General features: G+C 42.9%; 1 protein-coding gene across 1 annotated transcript; it reads left to right on the plus strand.

The window, feature by feature from the left end:
• The first annotated feature begins 2869 nt into the window (after positions 1-2869).
• On the plus strand, positions 2870-24256 carry MXRA5 (matrix remodeling associated 5). The gene is made up of 7 exons (XM_075133732.1): positions 2870-3069; positions 5440-5661; positions 8020-8149; positions 8481-8871; positions 11541-16550; positions 17192-18092; positions 19616-24256. The coding sequence occupies exons 1-7, from the start codon at positions 2870-2872 to the stop codon at positions 21525-21527; spliced, it is 8766 nt and encodes a 2921-aa protein (XP_074989833.1). The 3' UTR covers positions 21528-24256.

Here is a 24256-nt window from a genome sequence, read left to right on the forward strand (position 1 = left end):
TGAATAATAGTAAAAGTAATAGCAATAGTAATACACTCTTCACACACTAGTTTAAGCTTGATAAAATATCTGAGCAAAGTATTATTAGCTATGAATTAATAAAAAAGTAAGTTTTGATCATTTTCCAAACTTTTGAGTCCTATAAAAGGCCATGTGCAAAAGCTTTTCTATATCTACTATGTGACACTTCTTCAAAAAATGACTTGCATTCGGGCCAAATAATTTCTTCCTACTGTCATTATAGGTTATCAGATTATCTGTGGGGATGAAGTGTTGCCTTCAAATAGATATGAAACCACTGACTATTGCTGTCTTCAATCAGACCTTAGTGAAGTCAGATTCTTCTTGGCTGCATTCAGACTGGCTCTACACAGTGTAATTTTACTGAGATAGGTCAGGGGGATCAGATGATACACTAGTAGAGACCAAATAATTCTCATTGAGCAAAGATGCGTGGTTGAAATGTTCTCTGTGGTGCAGAAGAACTCAAAGGGTCCTACTCTTTGAGGTAATTAAAAAAAAAATCCAGCTGTCATCAAACTAAATGACAATTTTTTTTCAAAATTTTTTGGTAGGGGTGGAGTTATCTTTCATCACAGCAGCCTGTATGGGGCTATGTTTTCAATTTGTGACCAAAACAGTGTTGATAACACAGGGATGTTTTTGTTACTGCTGAGCAGTGCTTACACAGAGCCAAGGCCTTTGCTACTTCTCACACCACCCCACCAGCAAGGAGGCTGGGGGTGCACACAGCCGGGACAGCTGACCTCAACTGACCAAAGGGATATTCCATACCATATGGTGTCATGCTCAGCATATAAGGCTGAGGGAAGAAGGAGGAAGGGGGGACGTTCAGAGTTACGGCGTTTTGTCTCTCCAAGTAACTGTTCTGCATGATGGAGCCCTGCTTTCCTGGAGATGGCTGAACACCTGCCTGCCGATGGGAAGTAGTGAATGAATTCCTTGTTTTGCTTTGCTTGTGTGTGTGGCTTTTGCTTTATCTATTAAACTGTCTTTATCTCAACCCGCGAGTTTTTGCACATTTACCCTTCCGATTATCTCCCACATCCCACTGTGGGGGGAGTGAGCGAGCAGCTGGGTGGGACTGAGCTGCCAATCAGGGTTAAATCATGACACAAAATAAGTTCTGCAGCTAAAAGCATGGATATGAGCTTTTTTGTGAAGGTGAATCTTTATGAGTACATTTGGAAGATGTAACTTGTCCAGATTCTGATGCTGACAACAGCTGATCGCTAACAGTTGAAGAGGTTTCTCCCTCCCCCCAACTTCTTTGACAATCACAACTCTTACAGATTTCAAAGCCAAAAATGGTTCATTAACTCAGATTCTGATTCTTTTTATTAATTTGGTGATGATACACTTCCCACAGCTTTACAGTCTAGAATGTAAAGCCATTCACTATATTTACTTACCTTGGAGATGGAATTTGAAAGCTCCATGCCAACACTCAGAAGGATTCTTATGGCTTAAGATGCATCTATATTGATTTCTGCAACTCTTGTGTCTTGACAGACTAAGTTCGTTGTTTTTCTAGAAGAGATGAGGGTAACTGCCACATTGGTTATCTAGAGAACAGAAAATTGTGTGTATCCAAAAACCACACAGTGGAACTAAGTGGATGATAGTACATGGCCTTCTGTGGTACATCTGAATGATGCATTTCTTACTGCACCAGAAGTAGGCTTACTTTTGTGTACTGAAAAAATTGCTAATACAGGAGGGAAATTGAGGAGAGAGATGTTAATGATTTAATGATTCTAAATTGAAGTTTGCTTCTCTGGTGGATTTTAAAGGTAAAAGGCAATTCATGACTGAGTCTACATTCAGTCTGGCTGATTTCGTAACTGATTTCTGCCTTTTCCTGTATCGTTGTCATTGCCTCTCCATTCCACCTTTGAGATTTTTCTGTTCACGCGCATTTATTTGAGTGGCTCTCCTCAGGTGTGATGCAGGGGATGAAATTCTCACATACAGACTGGATATGGGTCTCTGCAGCAGTATTGTGCCAGTATGCACTGAGGATGATGGTGAAGTTGGTTCTTTGTGTAGTGATGGGACACCTACTTCACTATGAGAAGAATAACAAATCCAGACTGGTTGGTCCAGTTTGGGGGTTATACGCTGGACTCCGCGTGTGCGTGTGTGTGTGCGTGTGTGTGTGTGTGCGCGCGCAACGCGGAGAGCCGCACATCTGAGCGCTTCAAGAGTGCTGCATCCGCCGAGGTCCCAGAAACAAACTTTCCGTGAATTTCGGGTCCCAGACCCAGGCGTGGGCTCGGCTTCCCCCGCTGCGGCTCCGGCGCCCGCCGCCCCCCTTCGCCGGCTCCGGCGCCCACCTCCCACCACCCCCCCGCCCCGGGCCCGCCCGCAGCCCCCCCTCCCGCGGAGGGGCCGCCCACCCGGCAAGAGGAGCCGCTCCACCGCGCCCTGCCCCTGCACAGCGCCCGGCGCGGGGAGGCGGGCGGAGCGGCGGAGCGCGGCGCCCCGGCACCCCGCGCCCCTCGTCCCCATGCCGCGACGGGCGGCGGGAGGCTGCCGCCGCGGGAGCTGCGCGCCCAGGCAGCCCGGCAAGCGACGGGGAGCCGCCGGCATCGCCCGCCCGCCCGCTCGCCCGCTGAGTTGCCGCAGCGCCCGGAGCGACGCGCTCGGCTCCCGCCGGGGCTGAGGGATCGCGGCGCCTCAACTTCCCACGGGGGCGCGGGGCACCCGGCGAAGGCGAGCGCTCAGAGAAAATAAGAGTAATTTAAAAAGCAGCGCCCCAGGCGGTGTCCTGCCCGGCTGCCGCCCGTCGCTTATGCTTGTTCGGGGGGACCCAACCACGGCGGCGGATCCCGCAAGATGACGGGCGATGAGGAGTCCTAAGGCGGCGTCGAGGCTGGCCACCGCGGGCTGCGATGAGCCTCGGCGAGCCGGTGCCGGAGGAGAGGCCGGGAGCCAGGTAGCCGCCGGCCGCCCGCCGAGCCGCCTCGCGCCGCCGGCCGCCCGCAGCCCCCCGGGGGCATGGGAGCGGTGGGCAGCGCCTGCTGAGAGCGCCGCGCCCGGCCGCAGGTACGGAGCCCGCGCAGGGCCGGTCGCGACCGCCGGGGCCCGGCGGGGGTTGGGGGCTGTCGGGGTGGGGGTCCCTCGCGGGTCCGTGCAGGAGGAGGAGGAGGGGAGGGGAGCGGCGCGGCCGCCGCGCTGGCGGCGGTCGGGTGCCCTGCGGGGGCCGGGCCGCCGTGTGTCGGCGCCCGCCCTCAGCCCGTCCGCTCCCCTTGCTCGGCCCGGCGGGGACGTTGTTCCCTAACGGGAAGCATCTGCCCTCCGGTACTGTAAAAAGAAACACGGGTGGGGGGGAACCGCGCCGCCCCCCAAGGCCCCTCCACCATGTCCGCGGCTGGCGCGCGGCCCGGCCCGGCGGGAGGGGCTGCGCCGCGCGGGACCCGCCGTCCCCCTCCCTCCCCCCGCAAACCTCCCCGCGGGGCGGGCGCGGCCCCCGCGCGGAGCCGTGGGGGCAGCGCGGCGGCCCGAGGCCCCTCCCCCGCCCTGCCGCGCGGCCCGCCTCCGCGCCCGCCGCCCCTCCGCAGCCGCGCCCCAACGGCGGCAGCGCAGGCGGTGGCGGAGCCGCAGCCCATTGGCTGACGCGCTGCGCGGCGTTGGTGGAGGCAGCCAATGGCGGGCGGGGCGGGAGGGCCACCCGAGAGCGCCCCCGGGCGGCGGGGCGGGGCAGCGCGGAGCCCGTCCGGCCTCGCCCGGGCTCCTCCGGCCCAAGCTGCGGGGGAGGCGAGGCGGCGGCGTTGGCGGCCCTGCGCTCGGCCGGCGTTGTTTCTCATCCGACCGAAGCACGGGTAAGGCCTTCTGGCCTGCTCCTCTCCAGCCCCTCGCAAGTCGCTGCCCTTTCCTCTTAACCGCAGCGAGCACCTCCTGTAAGGAAAGGCGGTGCCCCCTCCCAAAAGGAATTGAAATGGGCAGGGTGTTTCTTAAAGGCAGTTTTCATTAAAGAGGACATGAAGGAAAACAGCACCTGAATATTCTTAAGCAAATTAAAAGCTTTTTTGTCTTGTAAAGAATGGTAAACGTCTCATTAACTTGACCACAGATATTTGAGAAACCTCTTCATCCCGATGAGCCTTTCCTTTGAACTGTAATGGTTTGCACATGATGGTCTTAGAAAAAAAAATGTGTGTCTCGTTGCTAGCAGATCTGAGAAAATCTGACTTTTATACTAAAAGCAATAACTAATGGAACTCATAATACCTAGTAGAGCTGAATGCCTTTCCATCGTTGTCATGCAGTTATACAAGAGCAGGAATACTAAATTTCTGCTACTAATAGTAGCCTGCATTCTTGTATGGCTTTAATCTGAAGAGCTCAAATTATTCTGATGGTAGAATAGGGATATTTCAAATTCATTTCTCCAAAGTTAGGCTGCGTAATCTGTAATTAGACATCTACCAAATAAATTATTTTCAGAAATGATTAGTGCTCAAGGTCAGTTGTGTTTTCTTGTCTGTCGTAGCACAGTGTGCATCTTTAAATGACTCTCCACGGTTCTAGCCACGCAGATTTAGACACAGAATTCTGAAAATCTGAGCTTGAGCGTTGACAGACATGGCAAGATTATAAAGATAAACTTCCTTGCTTACATTTCCTCTGAGGTCTGTGCTTATGCAATAAATTGTCGGGTTTTATCAATTCTGATCATTCGTAGCTCCTGTTTGGTTAAGATTACTATGTAAAAGCACATCAGACATCGCACAGTAATGCGTGGCAAAGGATGAGAGAGTCCAGATTTATGGCCAACCAATTCTTTCTTTCACTCACTTTCTCTCGCAATGATGCCATTTCCCACACACATTATGAATGGGATTCGTTCAGCCAGATTTTACCCTCCTGGAAGTTAGTAGCCTGTCTACAAATTAGGCAGCTAGGCTAGGTGAGTTAGCTAATTAGGGATCTAATGAGGCTGATTTGTACTATTTCTAGGTATCTGATCAGGTAGATAGATACCTAATATCACTCACCTTCAAGTGAATATGGGTAGCTTTTTTTTCTTTCATTGACTGTAGAGGGAGCCATGGCAATTTGCGTGAAGTAGATGCTTCCCTTGAAGTTTTCTGATTTTTAGGTGAGACAAGTACTACCCTTGGCTATAGAACAAACCTACAAAATTTATTACCAGAGGGAGACAGCATAGCTTTAGTATAGTAGAATAGTAGGAGTGAATTACGGGGGACAAGTTAACTTTGAAGTGGCAAGTGACTTGGAAGAAAGAAAACCTCTTTTCAACTGAGCTTTGCCTCGATTGTCTACGGACCTTCTGGGACGCTGCAGAGCATCGCTAGGTGTATAAAGCTTTTTGAAAGGATTACGAAATCATGGTTTCTTCTCTCTTTTTTTCCCGACCCCCCCCCCCCCCCCCGTTTCCCCCGGACGGCCCAGGAGGAGCGAGGCGAGGGGAGGCGACAAGATGGGGGAGCGGGCGGCGGCGGGGGCACTCTCCGTGGTGCTGATGCTGGGGCTGGGGCTGGGGCTGCCGCCCGGCGCCCTGGCCTGCCCCCGCCCCTGCGCCTGCTACCTCCCCACCGAAGTCCACTGCACCTTTCGGTCCTTAGCAGCCGTGCCGGCGAGGATTTCGAAACATGTGGAAAGAATCAATTTCGGGTTTGTATGGCAGTTTGTAGCAAACGTTTTTATGTTCTCGGTGGGGAATCCTGGGATGCTTCGCGCACGTGCGGCGCACCGGGATCTCCGCGTGTACTTTTTAAGTAGAATTGCAGAGACGGGTGGTGACTTGCAGACGCTGTATTTCAAACGCTACAATTACTGGCATGGAGAAAGTTTCAGGGTAGCTGTAGCCCTCATGTTTCAAAGAAAAGTTACTATTATTTTCAAATAAATATTTATATCATGGTGTCAGTTCTTCTTGGCAAATATTACATGTAGTCTTTTATAGTGCATAAAAAGTTATATTGAATTAAACCTACTATAGGATTCCTACTAAATATGTAAAACAATATAGTAGGAGTAAAATTCCATAATGTAGCCGGGTAGCATTTTGGAGAACAATGAGATATAGCATATCTTAAAGTAATACAGTAAAAACAGAGTTATTCTGTTGGCTTTGGAGTTTGGGGTTTTTTTTCAAGGAACTTAAGTGCAATATAAGCAGACATCAATGTTTTGGGGAGAGATTGCTCACGCGCCAACTCACTTTCCTCTGCCAGGGTATTGCCAACTCACATCTATCTGTCAGATTGTGAGACGAGAAGGCAGGGACAGTTGGCAGGCAGCATATCACAAAAGTGCTGCATAGGGTCATTATGTGAGATGACATGGTGCAAGAGTCGCAGTCCTCTTCTGCTTGATATCAGAGCTGCCTCACTACCTGGTATGAACTCACACGACCGCCCCAAGGCCTGTAAGCTGCGATTGATCATGCAATGACTGACAGTAGGGACCTTGATTTTCTTCTGCTTCTCTGTAGTTAAAATGTCTATCCACCAACAGTTTATCTACCTAAAGCCCAATTTTAGTCTCAAAATGCCCTTGTACTCAATAAATCCACATTACAGCAATCTGTACTTCCATGCCATTTTTGAGTCAAAAATGCCTCCCTCTCCTCCCACATTCAAACTCACACATATTCACAGTCACCCCTCCTCCATACGTCAATATTCTATGGCAAATTCTATCCCTAAATTGCTTTTGAAATGGCTTCTAAATTATTTAGGCGTTTTGGCTGTTTTTTAATAAAAGTACATTATTTGATACTGCTGGCATAGAAGCCCTTTCCTATCTTTGTATTTCATCACTACAAATGACATTGTCTGAGTTGTGTCCTTTCCCAGGAAGAAACAGTCTTAACTATCTGTTGTTGCATTTCTTTCATTTTGGAAAAGAGCTTTTAACATATTTCTGTTTTAAGATGCTATATATTCAGGAGGTAAAGATTATTGGCCTAACTGGAAATAATGTAGGAAAATTTCTTATTTATAGAAGTTCGTATTTTTTAGAAGGGCTGATGTTAAAATAAGGAATTTTAACAGGATTACTGCTATAAGCCTAGTAGATCTGTAGTAGGACTAAAAATATCAAAATGGTAGCCTAAATTTTTAGAAAATGCAAAATCTTCAGATAGATAGCATGATCAGGATCTACAAGTATTTCCTCCATAGTCAAAGTATTTTAATTTCTCGTTGTCTCTTCCCTTCCTTTCTAGAAAGTGTTAAAAAATAGGAAAAAACTTTAAAACTCGATGCTTACTTTAGAGACTTCATGCCCAGATTAGCTCATACATTTAATTTTATGTCTACCTATGGAAAACCCAAATGTAGAGCTAGGCTGCCAAACTTAAGGCTTCCATATTGGCATATAAAACCTGATTTATTTGTCCAAAGCAAAATTGAATTGTTTTCAAAAAGTAGATTTTCTATATTCCTTCTCTAAAAGGAGTTTCTAGGCTCAAACTATATAATTGGAAGGTCAATTCCTAGTTCTTACGTAATTAGTTGATGTAGCCAATTGCATGTTGTAACAGTAAGTGAAGCAGGATGTGACTTCCTGCTTCTTGTGCTGTTTGGGAGATACCCATTTTTAATGTCCTCTCTCCAAATCTTTATTCGTTTATTGTTAGATGCTGTTTTGGCAACACTGCAGCCCGTCTAGTTTGCCAGGCTACATAGCATCATTCGTTGGCTACAGGCCATTAATTTATTACCATTCCATAAACTGAGCTGCATGGAAAAACATACTGACAACTATTAGAACTTAAATGCCTATTTATTACTCTTACTCCTAAATTATGGCTAACGTGCCACAAATTGAGTTAAAAGAAATCTTAGTGTAAACATGAACTAAGTATATTTGGCCTTGTAAAAATGTTTCAGTAACTTCTGGCCCTTTGACAGTGCGTTAAGATCCCTCCAATTTTTCCTGAAGGTTAGGTTATACTAATTTTACATTTGCAGTCCATGACAGTCATTGCATAAAATGTAACCGTGGATGTGATTTTTTTTCCAGGTTTAACAGTATACAGTCTATAGTCGAAAACTCCTTTGCAGGACTTACAAAACTGGAATTGCTCATGATACATGGAAATGACATTCAGAATGTACCTGATGGTGCTTTGAAAGATCTCGTGTCTCTACAGGTAATGCTCAGGTCTTCCTAAAATTCATAAATTCTAACTTCCATGAATAACAGAAGAGAAAAACAAGCAGTTTTTGTAGTGCCTTTCATAGGGCTAAGATACCATTTTCCTCCCAAATACATTGGAGAACTGTTAACAATGCCTATGTCATATTTGATAACACCAACTAATATTCAGTTGTATTTTCCCTCTTTGACCAGTGTATCGTTTTTCAGTGGTGCTAAGGATATTTGAATGCAGGAGGAGAACTTCTACATGCTTACTATTCTGTTTGGATTTGGATCAAAAAGCAAAATTAATCTCTTCTATTCTTTTTTTTTTTTTTTTTTAGGTTTTCAAAATTAGTTACAATAAATTGAAAGTCATAACTGGCCAAACCCTCCAAGGACTTTCAAGCTTAATGAGACTGCACATGGACCACAACAGAATCGAGTTTATTCATCCAAATGCTTTTAATGGATTAACTTCTCTGAGACTGGTCCACTTAGAAGGAAATTTGCTCCAGCAGCTTCGCCCCAACACCTTTTCAACATTTATGGTCCTTGATTATTTCAAACTGTCAACAGTAAGACATCTCTACCTGTCTGAAAATGCTCTTAGGACCTTGCCTGCAGGCATGTTTCAAGGCATGTCGCTGCTGGAAAACCTTTACCTTCATGGGAATCCATGGGCCTGTGACTGCAGTTTAAAGTGGTTTCTTGAATGGAACGAAGTTTCTGGAGGTAAGAGCCAAAATACCAATGCTTCTTCATCTCACAATGTTAGATTTTTTTTTCCTGTTCTGCCTATGGATGATTTTGTTGTTTCCTGAGTATTATTACTTACGTGATGTCTATGGACACTATTATGTTCTGTTACCATTCTATAAATGCATATATTTAAAAAGCAGTGTAAAGAGGAAGCAGTTGTGTGTCACCTGCTAAAAATCTGTATTCAACAACAAGGAATTAGCTGTTACATTTAAGACGCAAAAAGTTTTAGTAAAGTTTACAATTGGAAGGAGGAGATAGGTTATAACCCGTTAGTGTATTCCTTTGCACAGCGGTACACCTTTGACTAAGGGCTGGCAATTGTCCTCAACCAACAAAGCTAGTAATTATGTGCTCTCGTGGAAGGTGGGAACATTGGATTTGAACTTGTTTGGCTAGGGAAGGAAGGGAAATCGGGTTTCTAAATTCCTGGATGAGTCCTTTAACTTTGATGCTATTAACATTAAGGCTGTTACATAACATTGATGCATCGTTCATGTCTATCTGTGTTTCTTCATTGACCACAACTTCCTTTTATGATGGAGCAAATCTATTTTAAGTATTTTCAGAGAACATCTATAATCCTGCAATATTTTTCCTAGAATAACTGGTCTGTCTTCATTCAGGCTTAGATGTGAGATAAGTGTCACGCTGCTTAGGCTAGAACACTTCTGGCCATGTGCAGAAGCAAAATACTAGAAGCAAAAAAAAAAGCCAAAACATTTTTATAATGCCTCAGGAATACACTAAATGAGGGTTTTTTTGAATGTCAGTTTTCAATTTGGGCATCTCAGTTCACCAGCACCCCATTTTAGGTAGCTAAGTGCTTACTATAGTAGACCAGAGGGACTGGTGTTACACCAGAGACGTTGCTAAAATATTAAGAGGGAATTGTCATTTAATTGCAACTGAAGATGTCTCAAATGAGTGCTGGAGTCACAAAGTTTATATAACGATTTGGAGCACGGTGGATGATGCTGGGTCTTGTCATCTTAGAATATGTAATTCATCGCAGTTTTGCACTTAGCTGTAGGACAATACTTTCAGTGTGTGTGATACTTGAATGTGTAATGTAAGTGTTCCTGACTGAACTGATACTTGAGGCATCTAACTTTGATATTATATTTCGCTGACTTACATTTTAATATTCTTATATACGCTCCTTTATCCAAATGAGTATGTGTATTAAGTGTACTTAGATTGCACTGTAAGTTATAGCAATGAAATATTAGATGAACTTTCTTTCCTTGTGCAGTGTTGGCTTGTTAGCATTTTTATTCAATTAGATTCCCTTTTTACAGTACAACAGTAGTGATTATTGGAAAGAGAAAGAATTTATCCATGCCATTTTCACATATGACAGATTTTGTATCTTTATATAACTATAACAATAACTTCTTTGGGAATTCTGTCCAGACAGAGTTCTCAAAGTGCTGTTTCATAGATCACGTTAAAGTTCTTCAGACCAGTGTGGCCACTGCCAAGGTGATTGTGGGCCAGTTTTGTCATGAAGCATGCTTTCCTTACCTTTGAAACATCATATTTGAATCTGCAAGTGATAGACTGGTTCAGTTAAATATTTCATTTTTAAGAACTTTTCAAGAAACTTGATTTGTCAGACTGGCAAGCCATATATTTTTCAATTGAAAAATGGTATGAAATTTTGCCAGTCTTTCCCCCTTCTCCTAGCATTTTGCCTTATAACCCAGCCGTATATTATTCATTCATTCAAAGATCCCTCATTCCTCAGGAGTCATCAGCATGACACTTATTCCTAGAATAACTGGAATACATTTTATTTACAACATGTTTCCAAACTAAATATGTAAGGCGACATTTGACATTCTAGTGAGCAGAACAATGCAATAAATACATGACTGTTATTTCACAGACAAGAGTCTTTCTGGCATTGGTAGAAGAGAGGAGCCAAGGCTATAATTTCCTGTTTTAGTTCTCCTTCTCGGTTTTAGTTTTTATTTTATCATTACGGAGTTTAGAGTTATTTCAGAGGTCAGGGAAGAAGTGACACTTTCCTTTTTTTTTTGCTGCTGACAGATAGCTTGTAAATGCAGGAACTAGTCAGCAGATTTTGGTACCTACAGTAGAATGTTTTGTGTATTGCCAGTACTGTTGTTAATTAATAGAGAAAAATAAAAAAGCTTCCTGGATTATTTAATGAGGAAGTCCAGCATTTCTCAGGTAAATGGTGCATTTTTGAAAGCTGAGAGGACCCAGTCCTCTTCACGTTAGACCCACAAGTTAGATGGGTAGGCTGTCACTGTACAGATGCAGACTTTTTGACACAGCATAGCTTTTTACTCGCTTACAAAATGTTGCTCTGAACACTTCAATTTCTAACCATTTTATTCGGAGGCAGCGAATCTAATTTTCAGAAGGATTAAAGTCTCATTAAAGTCAGAAGAAATTGTGGTCAGTTTGAGAGTCGGGCACCCATTCGACTGTGAAAACAAAGCGGTGCTATTTTAAAAGCCTTGCCGTATGTGTCATGTGCCATAATGTGTTCCTCCTGCGGTCCATTTCGCCCTTTTGAGAGTTCTCTAACTTTAGAACAGAGTTCTTCAGCTTACCTGTCTTTTGTTTTCCCCCCTTGCTTTTTTTCTTTCTTTTTTTTTTTCTTGCAGGTGTTTTAAAATGCAAAAAGGACAAAGCCTATGAAGGGGGACAGCTCTGTCCTAAGTGCAGCAGCCCGAAACAGCTGCAGAAAGAAGATATTCAAAACCTGAAAGATATTTCCTGTAGGAAACCTGTCATTCAGTCCTCACTGAGGCAGAATAGCAGCACTCAAGATGAAGAAGATGGTGACAGTTACGAACTCCCTCTGGAGGAGCTTCAGTCCTCTCCGTGGAACATTACTCTAAATATGACTGATGAGCATGGCAATGTAGTCCACTTGAACTGTGAAATCAAAAAACCAACAGGCTCTACCAAAATTCAGTGGAATCAAATACAGACTCAGGAGATTGATATAAATGCTACAATTTCACTGGATTTTGAATGTCCAATGAATCGAGAAAACTATGAAAAACTGTGGAAGCTTATAGCTTATTACAGTGAAGTACCTGTCAAATTAGAGAGGGAAATTATGCTCAGCAAAGAGCCTAAAATAAGCTATCGGTACAGGCAAGGCTCAGATTATGACGCTCTTTACTACACAGGTGTAAAAGCTCAAATACTGGCTGAGCCTTCCTGGGTGATGCAACCTCTTATAAATATCCAATTAAACAGGCGCCAGAGTACAGGGAAAAAAGTGGTGCTGTCTTTTTTTACTGTGTTTTCTCAGACAATTCGTACCAAAGACACCGGGCAGCAGAGAAGCTGGGTAATGATAGAGCAAAACCAGAGCACAAGGACAGCGCAGAGCGTGGTGGAAGGGTCAGAGTGTCAGCTGAGCTGCCATGTGAAAGCCTCCGAGAGCCCCTCCGTTCAGTGGCTCTTTCCAGATGGGACTAAACTGCAGGCGCCATTTAATCAGAAAGACAGTAGGTTTTCCATTCTCAGTAGTGGTCAGCTAATAATCAAAGCAGTGAGTTACACTGATGGTGGTCTGTACCACTGCGTTGCCCAAGTGAGAGATGAGGTGGACGTAATGGCTTACCGACTTCTAGTGCAGCCTCCAGCTATTCAGGTAGCTGATTCAGATATAGTGAGAGTTGAAAAAAATGTTGGAGATCCAATAGTTTTGCCGTGCAATGCAGTTGCCATCCCAGAGCCACAGCTGAGCTGGATTCTTCCAAACAGCCAGATACTTAATGATTTATCAAACTCTTCAAAAGGGTATATGTTGGACAATGGTACTTTGCTTATTCCAAAAAGCCACGTCAGTGATAGTGGCCATTACAGATGTGTGGCTGTCAATCAGCAGGGATCAGATCAGTTTGTTGTAAGGGTGACAGTAAATAAAATGGTGTCTGACAGGTCATTTAAAAGGATAAAGCTAAAAAAGCGCCCAGGCTCAAAAAGTTCATCAAAAACAAGAGGGCGGGTCACAGATGACAGAGAGGGATCAGGGGCAGGAGGTGTGGATGAGTTCCCACGAAGAAAGAATCACCTGAAAGACCGGGAAATATCCTTTAAACAAAAAAGTGACCAGGTGCCAGAGGCTCAAATTAAAAAGGGGAAGAAAGGCAGAAGGAAAATGAAAATCTGGAAAAGTACTGATAGAACCCAAGACAGCAATGTTGCTGAAGGCCGGAGAGTATTTGAATCTCGAAGGAGAATTAATATGGCAAGCAAGCAAATTAATCCACAGCATTGGGCTGACATTTTGGCAAAGGTCCGTGGGAAGAATCTTCCTAGAACAACAGCAGCTACAGCCATTTCTTTAACAACCGCGCTGCCATCCGTCATGCAGAAAACTACTCCAGTCCCTCATCCAGTAGCCAGCCCTCCGCCTTCAGAGAGAGCAGCTGATGTGGTAGATTCCTCGGCTGATGCATCACCTGTAGGTGAAGATGAACCATTCTCAGTCACTGTTTCCCACAACACTAAAGCATTTTCAGTTCAGTCCGTATTAACAAGGTCAGAAGCTGAACCCTTCTCCAACCACAGGGCTTTAGAAACACCTGCAAGTATATACTCTGTAGAAATCCCTGTATCGGGTCCGTATTTGACTCCTGTGTCTGCAACTGTGCAACCCAAAGGCCAGCAGCATCTTGATGTTAGGACTGATAATTCAGCTGTAGTCAAAGAAAATATCCATGCTCTCACTGAAGAACCTCAAACCAGACAAATTGTAACAATCTTTCCTAATATTCAGAGCAGTTCATTCACAGTGGAAAATGTAGATAGGACTGTATCTTCTATATCAGAGGAAACTTCTGCTTTTGCTGAGCTACCACTTGATGCTACTGTCCTAGCTGAATCTCAGACTGTGGATCTTCATAGCATCTTGGACACAAGTGTGAAGTTAAATGAAGTGGACCCAATGAATGTTGACACCATAATTTTAACACCTTCTCAGTTGCATGAGCTTATCCCAACAGATTCTGTAGGCACTACTACCATTTCTTCATCTGTTTCTCCATTTGTTACAGAAAAGAGCAATGACTTGATACACCAGCACAAAGAAGTATCCACAGGTCAAGCAAAAATGGCCGACTTAAGTACAAGTTTTCCAGCTGTCACAGCCCTCAGGATTCAGAGCAAGGAAGAGCCTGAGACCCACAGGAATACAGTGACTCAAGAAAGCATGTCCAGCAGTTATGCAGAGAGTTTTCAGGGAGGAGAACATAGAAACCTGGCTACTCCAAAACCAGATCCCACATTCATTTTGCCAAGTACTAATGCCCTTCATAAAACAGCAGAGGGGATAAAAACTGCTTCTTCCATCAGTAGATTGACCACTGTGGCCACAACAACAACTCCCTATAGAAAGACCATGCCTTCACTTGTTACTCAGCATGCTAGAAAAAGGCCTTATGGGAGAAGGAGATTGAGGCCAAACAGAATCCGACAAAGACCAAAGCCTTTCCCCCCTGTTGTTTTAACCACGGAGGCAATGCCTGTCATTCCAAGAACACCTGAAGTTGAAGCTGTGACCAAAACTTCTTCTGCAACTCTTGAAAATCCTGATCTTAAAAACAATGTCAAAATACAGGCTAAGGAAGAGGAGCACATGGAGTTCACTCCTTCATTAGCTACTGATCCGGTTGTCTTAGAGAAAATTACGAAAATCAGAGAGGTGGACACAACTTCCTTCTTTAGGCCTACTGCTTCTCCACCGGAAGCAAAACATGTGACACACTCTACCGCTCCTGAAACCTTGGCACTTCCAGTGACTGCACCTATCACGATTTTATCATCATATGTTGTACATGACGCCGTTCCCACAAAAGAGTCAAGTGCACCTCTGAAACCAGAGCAAAGTGAAGTGCCAACGTACCACTCATTAGACAATATATCTGAGGAGAAGGGCATTAAAGCAGATTCTAAAAGTATGCATAGTAAGGCAGAACAATCAAGCACAACAACTTCTCCTGACCATATGAACAGCTTGATACTATCTACAAAACCAGAATCTCAAGAAGAGCCTATCCTATTTGACTCAGAAGTTGTGGTTAATGAAACAACCGCTGGAACGTTCCAGTTGATATATCCCACTATGACTGACTTAAGTATTCCTATTGGCACAGTGGAAGTTTTTAAGGACCTCTCTGTTTCAAAGGAGCCATGGAAGCCCACACTATCTTTAGAAACACCAGCAATAACTGAGCCACCTCAGCAACAAGAGATGATTACTTTGTCCTCCTCCTTCAGCGCGACAGAAACTCAGAGTTTTCCACTTAGAGAAATAAAGAAATCTGTTGCTTCTCAGACTGGGACAAAGCTATCTTCCTTGGATAAAAAGGAAGCTATGTCACATGTATTTCATCATGATCCCACTTTGCAGACAACTGAAAAGCCTCCAACTACATCCACTGCCTTTATTCCATTTATAAAACTTGCCACTCTTCCCCCTTCCATTTCAAGCACTTCACATCCTTCTCTTCATTATACCACCGAGGAAAGTAATGCCTTCAATGAAGAAAAGTTCCCAGAAGCAAAACAAGTTGAAGCAGATGGTGACAAAATGGTGGTGAGCTCCAGACGGAATGTACACCCTACTCTTTCCTCTAGCCAAAACAGGATTAGCATACAGTCGAAAGAGGAGCAATTCAAAGAGATGTATAACAGCAAGTCAAACAACACTTTACTGATAACTCCAAACCTTCCCCATCCACCCGCTGGAATGATACCAAGCCTAAACCAAAGACTGCCTGTTGTGCCTCCAAAGCACGTTCCGGTAAGAGGCACGGTGAAGCCTCCATATATTGTAACACAAGGTTCATTTCGCTATTTTATAACACACCAGCCTCTTCACTACACAAACAAACCAGAGATAACAGCATATGCAGCACATACCATCCAGAACAAAAAATCTTTTGCCTCTCAGAGAGAAACAACTACCCCAACGCAAGCCTCTCCATTTCACAGAACAAATCCATTCACTGCAAGCAAGTTCGGTAATCAGGGTCAGAACAGATACAATATTAATTCAAGATTTTTTGGAAATAACTATGTTCCAGATAACAGAGGCACAGCAGGGAGACTACCAAGTCAAGGGATCCCCTATTATCCCAGTTCCAGAATGCCATTCCTTTTCAACAGAACAAGGATATTCCCTCATCCTAAACCAGTGGTCCCTAGTCAACTAGTCCCAAAAGACACAAATGAGAAGAAGGTTGCCCAGGTCTCCCCTACTAGGATTACAGTGCAGAAAGCTACAGCTATTCCAGTGCCTCCAGTGCCACACACCACAACCACCACATCACCACCACCAGCGATTTTGAAGATTACCGCTCCAGCCTTTCTCTCTCAGCGCACAAAACCACAGATATCCACTACAGTTCATCCTTTTAAAAATGTCCATCGTCATCAAAAAGTTCCATCTGTGCCTTATGTGGGAGGCATTACGCCACACAATTCGACTGTAATTCAATCTTCCACTAATTTCAGGATACACGGAGAAAGACCTAAAATTATCACAAGAGGGTCTCAGAGCATATCCATCCTTGCTGAAACAGATGCTTTTATCCCTTGTGATGCAGTAGGGGAACCCAAGCCTTTTATTACTTGGACAAAAGTCTCTACAGGTAAGACAGAGAAAAATGTGTTCTTCCACACAATTTTTTAAGGGTACAAATATTTGGGTTGTTGCATAGAAATGCAACGTGATGGCAGGAATAGTCCACAACACTGAAGAATAGTTTCTGTCTCTTTTAATCGTTATAGATAAAATGTGACTAATTGCAACTAATCATTACAGGTAAAAATAACTTTGTAGTAAAAAAAACCTCTACCCTTTAACCGTTTAACGAGTTGATTTTTTGAAGGGGGAATAGCAGTCAACTCTGATTATTCACAGCAGTTAGAATTTACGATGACACCATTTGTGAGCGTGGGTTTGTTAACATTGCTGCCTTAAATATTGTGTGTCATCTCCATAAGCAAAAGGAAAAGAGAAATTACGTAAAGATTTAAGAGGAATCCTAAAGCATAAAGCCCTTAAAAGTTCCCACACTGTACAGGCTTGCAAGCTAGTATGGTTAGTTCTGCAATAGAAATAAAGACCTATTTGAGTTATGGAGAGTGTCAGAAGATGCGATCCATCTGAAGTTGTAGTTGGTGTTAAATAAATCTAAAATCTTCCATAAGCCTTTTTCAATGCAGTGATGTATGTGTTAAAGACAAACCCTTTGACTTCCCGTTTCTTTCTTTCCGCTCACCTTCCCAGGAGCTCTAATGACAGCCAACACCAGGTTACAAAGGTTTGAAGTCTGGAAAAATGGTACCCTCCTTATCCGAAATGTTCAACTTCAGGATCGTGGACAGTATTTGTGCACAGCTCAGAACCTGCATGGGGTAGATAAACTGGTCATTGTGCTGACAGTCGTAGCCTACCAGCCCAAAATTTTACTTTCCCGCTATCGAGATGTCACGGTCTATTTTGGAGAGACCATAGCAATGGAATGTCAGGCTAGTGGGACTCCAAGCCCACATATTTCGTGGATTTTCCCAGATAGGAAGATTTTGCAGACAGTCACCACCACAGAAAACAGGATAATGCTTCATGAAAATCGAACCTTGTCTATCAAGCAAGCAACTTTTTCAGACCGAGGAGTTTACAAATGCGTAGCAAGCAATGCTGCAGGAGCTGACAGCATTGCAGTGAGGCTGCACATTGCAGCCTTACCCCCCATCATCCAGCAGGATAAGCAAGAGAACATTTCCTTGCCCCTTGGTAGCAGTATTAACATCCACTGCACTGCCAAAGCAGCACCTTCTCCCAGCATCCGCTGGGTGCTCTTTGATGGCACGCAAATCCGACCTTCTCAGTTTGTCAACGGGAATTTATTTGTTTTTCCCAATGGAACTCTTTATATTCGCAATGTCTCCCCCAAGGACAGTGGGACCTACGAGTGCATTGCTGCTAACATGGTGGGAGCTGCCAGGAGAACAATACAACTCCATGTGAAGAAGCATGCATCTAATGCTAAGATCACTGGGAGCTCTCCTCAGAGGACAGATGTAACATACGGCAGCATCCTGCATTTGGACTGTAGTGCTTCTGGTGACCCCTGGCCTCGGATACTATGGAGGTTGCCTTCCAAAAGGATGATTGATTCCCTACACAGGTAAATTGGGGTGTCACAGCTAAACAACAGTTTAGATGAACTTAGAGAAAAGACCATTCATATCTGTACAAGTTTCATTCTTGACTTCTGTGAGTTTTGAATTAGGCCACCAACCCTTGAGGAAGAATTTGAAATTACATCAAAAGATAGCCAAGTCATAATTTAGCGTAATTTTCTTGAAAACAATAGTACTCTTGAAAAGTCATCTTCAGGTGTTTAGGATAAGCTGCCACTATTTGTCCTTTACAGCCACTTGTAAATGTAGTAAAAAGTCCAGTGGCAAAAGTTAAGACGTACAACTCATGTACTGCTTGTTCCGATGTGCCTAGTTTGCATAGAGTTGCATAGGTGCCTGCTTTTCCCCAGGAGAAATGGGATCGCGGAATTTTGTTTATCTGTTGTACAAATCATTATACACTGTAAATACGGGGCAAAGAAATCATCTTATAATGATTTAAGTAAGCATGATCATTTTAACATCGTTGTATAAATAAACGTTACCTTGCAATAAGGTCTGTGTAAACCTAGTTGCATATAAATGCTTAAAACAATACCTTCTCCAATGTTCACAATATCAAGTAAAATATCACTTCTCCAAAACTGTAATAGCTGTCCTAAGACTTTGCTGAAAACGTAATTTCTGCTCTATAAATTATTCATTACTCACTCTTTGAGCACTAGAGACAGATGAGAAATGTACTGAAATGAAAATGCACGCTTATCAACAACTTTCTTGACAGCTGAATGTACTCATCATTTTTTTCATACTGACAAAAAATGTATTTAGGTAGTCTGTAGATAGCACAAAATCCAGAATTCATTTTACGTTTCATAGCGATAGCAACAAAATACTGGTATTTTTCCTCTTTATGTGGGCTGTTTTTCAAATACAGCAGATCTTCTTTGGGGAGAAAGCTGGGGCTACTGAGGAAATTAGTTTTGACCACAATGCACCGATTCCATGGTGAAGTGGAAAGGAATAATAGCTTTTTAGCACATTGAAAGTATTTTTTTCCATATTTCAAAGCTTAGTCATGTTTTGCTTCTTTGTGATTGTTCTAAAGATTACCTGAGGCCAGAGGAAGTTGCTCATTTTGATTTGTTTTTTGTTGAGGACTGAAGTGCCAGACTCCATAGTTATGGTCTGTATAGGTTTGTGTGGGATAGATCATTCAAAGATCCTGTATTTGAACGTTGCAGAATACTGTACATGCAGTCAGAAGAGCAAAAAATACCACCATTTGGTATTTATGGTTGTTTGATGGTCAAAACCACCATTAAAGTCATTGAATGTAACAGAGTAGAATTGCTTGGTTACAAATGAGTAGAATTATCTTTTTCCATTTGTTTTTTGGTGGAGAATATCTTGGACATCTCAGACGATTCTAATTATCTACAATAGCAATACTCCTCTCCTTTTTTTCAGTATTGTTGAATTGTTTTTTTCCCAGGTTTCACTCAATAATTAATACCTAAAATGTGATTTTGCAGCTCATGTTCTGTTCTTTTTTCTTTCTTTACAGTAGCTTGGAGACTCGAATCAAAGTATTCAGCAATGGGACTTTGGTTGTCCATTCAGTTACAGATAAAGATGCAGGAGACTATTTGTGTGTGGCCCGCAATAAGATCGGGGATGACTACGTGGTCCTCAAAGTGAATGTGATGATGAAACCAGCAAAAATAGAACATAAGAACGAGAATAATCACAAGGTCAAGTACGGAGGGGACCTGAAAGTTGACTGTGTAGCCACAGGTCTGCCAAATCCTGAGATCTCCTGGGGGCTCCCAGATGGCAGCATGATCAATACCTTCATGCAGTCAGATGACAGCGGCAGCCGGACAAAGCGATACGTGGTCTTCAATAATGGAACCCTGTATTTCAATGACGTTGGATTGAGAGAGGAAGGGGACTACACCTGCTATGCTGAGAACCAGATTGGGAAGGATGAGATGAAAGTGCGGGTCAAAGTAGTGGCCGAGCCTGCAACTATCAGGAACAAAACGTACGTCATTATTAATGTACCCTATGGTGATGTTGTGACAGTAGCATGTGAAGCCAAAGGAGAACCCACTCCCAAAGTGACTTGGCTCTCCCCAACCAACAGGCCCATTCCTGCCCTATCTGACAAATACCAGGTATATAGGGATGGCACCCTCCTCATCCAAAAGGCCCAAAGATCTGACAGTGGTAACTATACTTGCGTAGTGCGGAACAGCGCTGGAGAAGATCGGAAAATCGTGTGGATCCATGTTAATGTTCAGCCTCCCAGAATCAATGGTCATCTCAGTGCAATAACATCTGTGAGGGAGACGGCCATGAGGGATAGCCGAAAACTTATTGACTGCAAAGCTGAAGGCATCCCTGCTCCACGGGTCCTATGGGCTTTTCCAGAAGGAGTAATCCTGCCAGCTCCCTACTATGGGAACAGGATCACTGTGCATCGCAATGGTACTTTGGACATCAGAGAGGTGAGGCAGACAGATGCGGTGCAGCTCATATGCATCGGACGGAATGAAGGAGGGGAAGCGAGACTGATTGTGCAGCTCCTCATCACAGACCATTTGGAGAAACCCTCCTTCAGAGACCCTGTCAATGAAAGGATCACTGCCATTGCTGGGCACAGCATCAATCTGAACTGCTCAGTCCAGGGGAACCCCAAGCCCAGCACAAGCTGGATCCTTCCCAATGGCACTGAAGTGCTGAGTGGCAGCCGTCTGCACAGATTTTACCATAAGAGGGATGGGATCTTACACATCAGCAGCCTCTCCGCTGGGGACGCTGGGACTTACCGCTGTACAGCCAGAAACCCAGGAGGTTATGTGGAACGGGTAGTCTTCCTGAAGGTGGGACTCAGGCCAGAAATCAGCAACCAGTACAACAACCTGGTGAGCATCATCAATGGAGAAACTCTGCAGCTCCATTGTGTCACCCAGCCAAACCAGCGGGCGCAGATCTCCTGGACGCTGCCCAATGGGATGGTCCTGGATGCCCCCCAGGCTGTGGGTCGCTTCTCTCTGCTGGAGAACGGCTCACTGACAGTGCGCGAGGCTTCTGTATTTGACAGGGGCACTTACCTGTGCAAGGTGTCCACAGAGTATGGCAATTCTGTTATGAATGTGCCCGTCATCGTGATAGCCTATCCTCCCCGGATCACCAGTGAGCCAGCACCCGTCATCTATGCCAGGCCTGGAAATTCAGTAAAACTGAATTGCATGGCCATTGGGATTCCTAAAGCAGAAATAACGTGGGAGCTTCCAGACAAATCACATCTGACAACAGGAGCTCAGTCCCGTCTGTATGGAAACAAATTCCTCCACCCTCAGGGGTCATTAGTCATCCAGCAGTCTACTCAAAGGGATGCGGGCTTCTATAAATGCACTGCTAAAAATATACTAGGCAGTGATTCGAAAACAACCTACATACACATATTCTAACACTAAAACAAATGCCTTTGGCTGGATACTAGTGTTCAAGTCACTGCCAAGCGAGTGCAACAAGGAAAGTACTGCTTGCAGCAAAGCCAGGAAGGCTGAGGGCAGAAAAAAACCCTATTTTCATGCAAAGTGCATTGCTTTTGTACTCAATATGGTAGTACATCCCTGCAATAAAAGGAGGCAGTAGACATACTGAAATTGAGGACACGATGGAAAAGGTCTTTAAATTGTTAAGACAGCGTAGTGTGGTTTTTCATGCTATCCAATAGCATCTGAGACCTAAAGTACTCTGTTGTCAATAGTCCAAAGCTATTCCTTGTTTTAACAAGCACCTTAAAAGTACCAAAGAAGTATTAACTGTTAATAAATGAGCTGCAGTGATAGAAGTGCTTTAGTAAAACATAATTTTCTTTATACCCTGCAGCGCTTTTACATAATCTAGCCTTATAGAATATGATTACTAACCTTTCTGTTCATTCTACTATCAGCTCTTCAAAATCAAAGACTAACTTAGCAAATAAGAGTGATCTATTTTAATAAAAATACATGCAGACATTAGTTACCTTAACATACGAACAAACCTTTTCCAGCTACTAAGGATGCCACAGTCAAGTCATTCATTATATATTTTATATATATTTTTAAATCAGACTATGAGACTAGAAAGAGTAACAATGAACTTGGTCTCATTTTATAAATTATTGGTCTTTACAAGACTCTGATACATTACAGTGTTTTATAATATTAAGGTCAATATACTGTACATTTTATAATAAAAAATATTTTCCAAAAAATGTATTCACTGTGGTTTTCATTTTGTTTTGAGGAAATAGGGAACTCCAAACAGTGAGAGTATTTCAAAACACAGAAATCATGTAGTGTTACACATACTCTATCTTTCTAAATGTGATTTCCTAGTCAAAACTTAACACTTCTGTTATGTATATTTCAGGATACATTTACAATTTCAATACTTTTTCTGCAATCAAGGATCATTTATTGGATAATGTACATAATTTTAATAAGATTTATCAATTATGCTGTACAAATAATTGCTACAAGATGCTGAATATGCCCATGTTTCAACAAACGACTCCAATCAGAATTTTGCAAATGTTAACTCACCTCAAAAACATATGAATTCTCTGGGACATTCCTGAATTCTTAAAGTTCTGATTGTTCATAAAACTTATGCTCATGTTTTAGAACATGATGAGAATAAAAGCTTTATTTTTATTTTCTCTATTGATCAAAACATGACAGAAAGTAATGTAGAGTGTTATTCTAGTATTTACATTTTGTAAAAACTGTAAACAAAGATTTCCTTACCCCAAAATTTATCCAGTTTAAGTTGTTGCAAAATGCATATTTATCATCATGGTAAACAGAACTGACCTACTTGAAGTAAAAAGTATTTGATTAGAACAAGAATGCTGAATTAAATGACAAGGACAAGGACATTGCTGAAGATACAAGGAACATAATATGTATGATAGAATATTTTATAAAACTTACTTTTAAAAAAGTCAGTGCAGGCTAAAAAGTTGTGGTTTGTACACAAGCATTTATTAAAATTGCAGTTACGTTACTGGCCTAATTAAATAGCACTTACTTATGTCTTAGTTTCTCTTTTATGGTTTAAACCCTTGGGCCCTAAATGAGCAAATCAGTGCTCAAGGTGAAGCATATAACTAAATTATCTGGCAGGGATGTAGCTGCTTGTGAGAGTAGTTAATGAAGAAAGGAACAAGTATTTAGGATTTTTAACTAGATTGCTCGTGGTCTTTTCTAATCTGGCTATTTTCCTTGAACATGTCACAGATTAAATATGTTTTTAGTTCCTTTACTTAATTTTAGCACTTTTTTATTTTATAGTAGTTCTTGAGAAATGGTAGTACAATTTGTAATAATACTACTCTTTTAAAAGAGTCTGAAGTCAGCATTTTAGCTTTGGAGTAGGAGTCAAGCACTTTTATTCATTCTTCTGTCCAGTCTTCAGTTAACACTTACGTGAATTTAGAGATATTCTTGGATGCTGTATGACTTCTATATATTTCCATTTAGAGGAATTTTTTTTGTGTTAAGGGAAGAAAATAGAATCCAAAATCAAACATTTGATCTTTTGGGATCAAACAAAGCATCTGATAATGTTTTATTCATCAATCCAGAATTTCCACTGCTGCCAGTGGAAGATTTGGAGGCACAAGAAATGAAAGATTTGGCTCAAGACCTTTTTTTCATTCAAGTCAAGTCTTGCATGCTTGCAAAATTCCCTCAAAATTGGACTTAACTTTTTTTTATGTATTATAATTTCCATGATGTTTGCCTTTACCCCGTTTATGAAAACATACTCCCAATGAGAGGCCTATAAAATATAATTCTCTTCCAAAATAAACGGTGACTATAGCGTAACAAATATCATACGAACACTTTTTACACTCAAGCAGTGTTTGGCCGTATGTCTTGTCTGTCATATTCTTTCTCTGCTGAGATACCAGTTGTCCAGGATGTCCATCTTGAGTTCCTTTTGTAGGAATAAAGAAGTTCACGGGGAAACCAAGTCTGTTCCAGGCCTTCTGTGCTTAGGCCTGAATCTACGCGTCACTCCATGTGCTGAATCACCCGTCAAATGAAGGCAGTCATAGGACATTGAATTTAAATCATAACTTCTTCCTTTATGTCTATGTAATTATCTGCAAGTTGTGTTAAATAAATCAATGACAAATTCA

This window comes from Calonectris borealis, chromosome 1 (assembly GCF_964195595.1).
Source record: "Calonectris borealis chromosome 1, bCalBor7.hap1.2, whole genome shotgun sequence".
NCBI classification, from domain to species: domain Eukaryota; kingdom Metazoa; phylum Chordata; class Aves; order Procellariiformes; family Procellariidae; genus Calonectris; species Calonectris borealis.

Bases quoted from the DNA above. Each gene is read 5' to 3' on its own strand.
- MXRA5 (XM_075133732.1), top strand. From the start codon at position 2,870: ATGAGGAGTCCTAAGGCGGCGTCGAGGCTGGCCACCGCGGGCTGCGAT. The intron at 8,872-11,540 runs GTAAGAGCCAAA...TTTTTCTTGCAG, and splicing joins ATGGAACGAAGTTTCTGGAG to GTGTTTTAAAATGCAAAAAG. The intron at 18,093-19,615 runs GTAAATTGGGGT...CTTTCTTTACAG, and splicing joins ATGATTGATTCCCTACACAG to TAGCTTGGAGACTCGAATCA.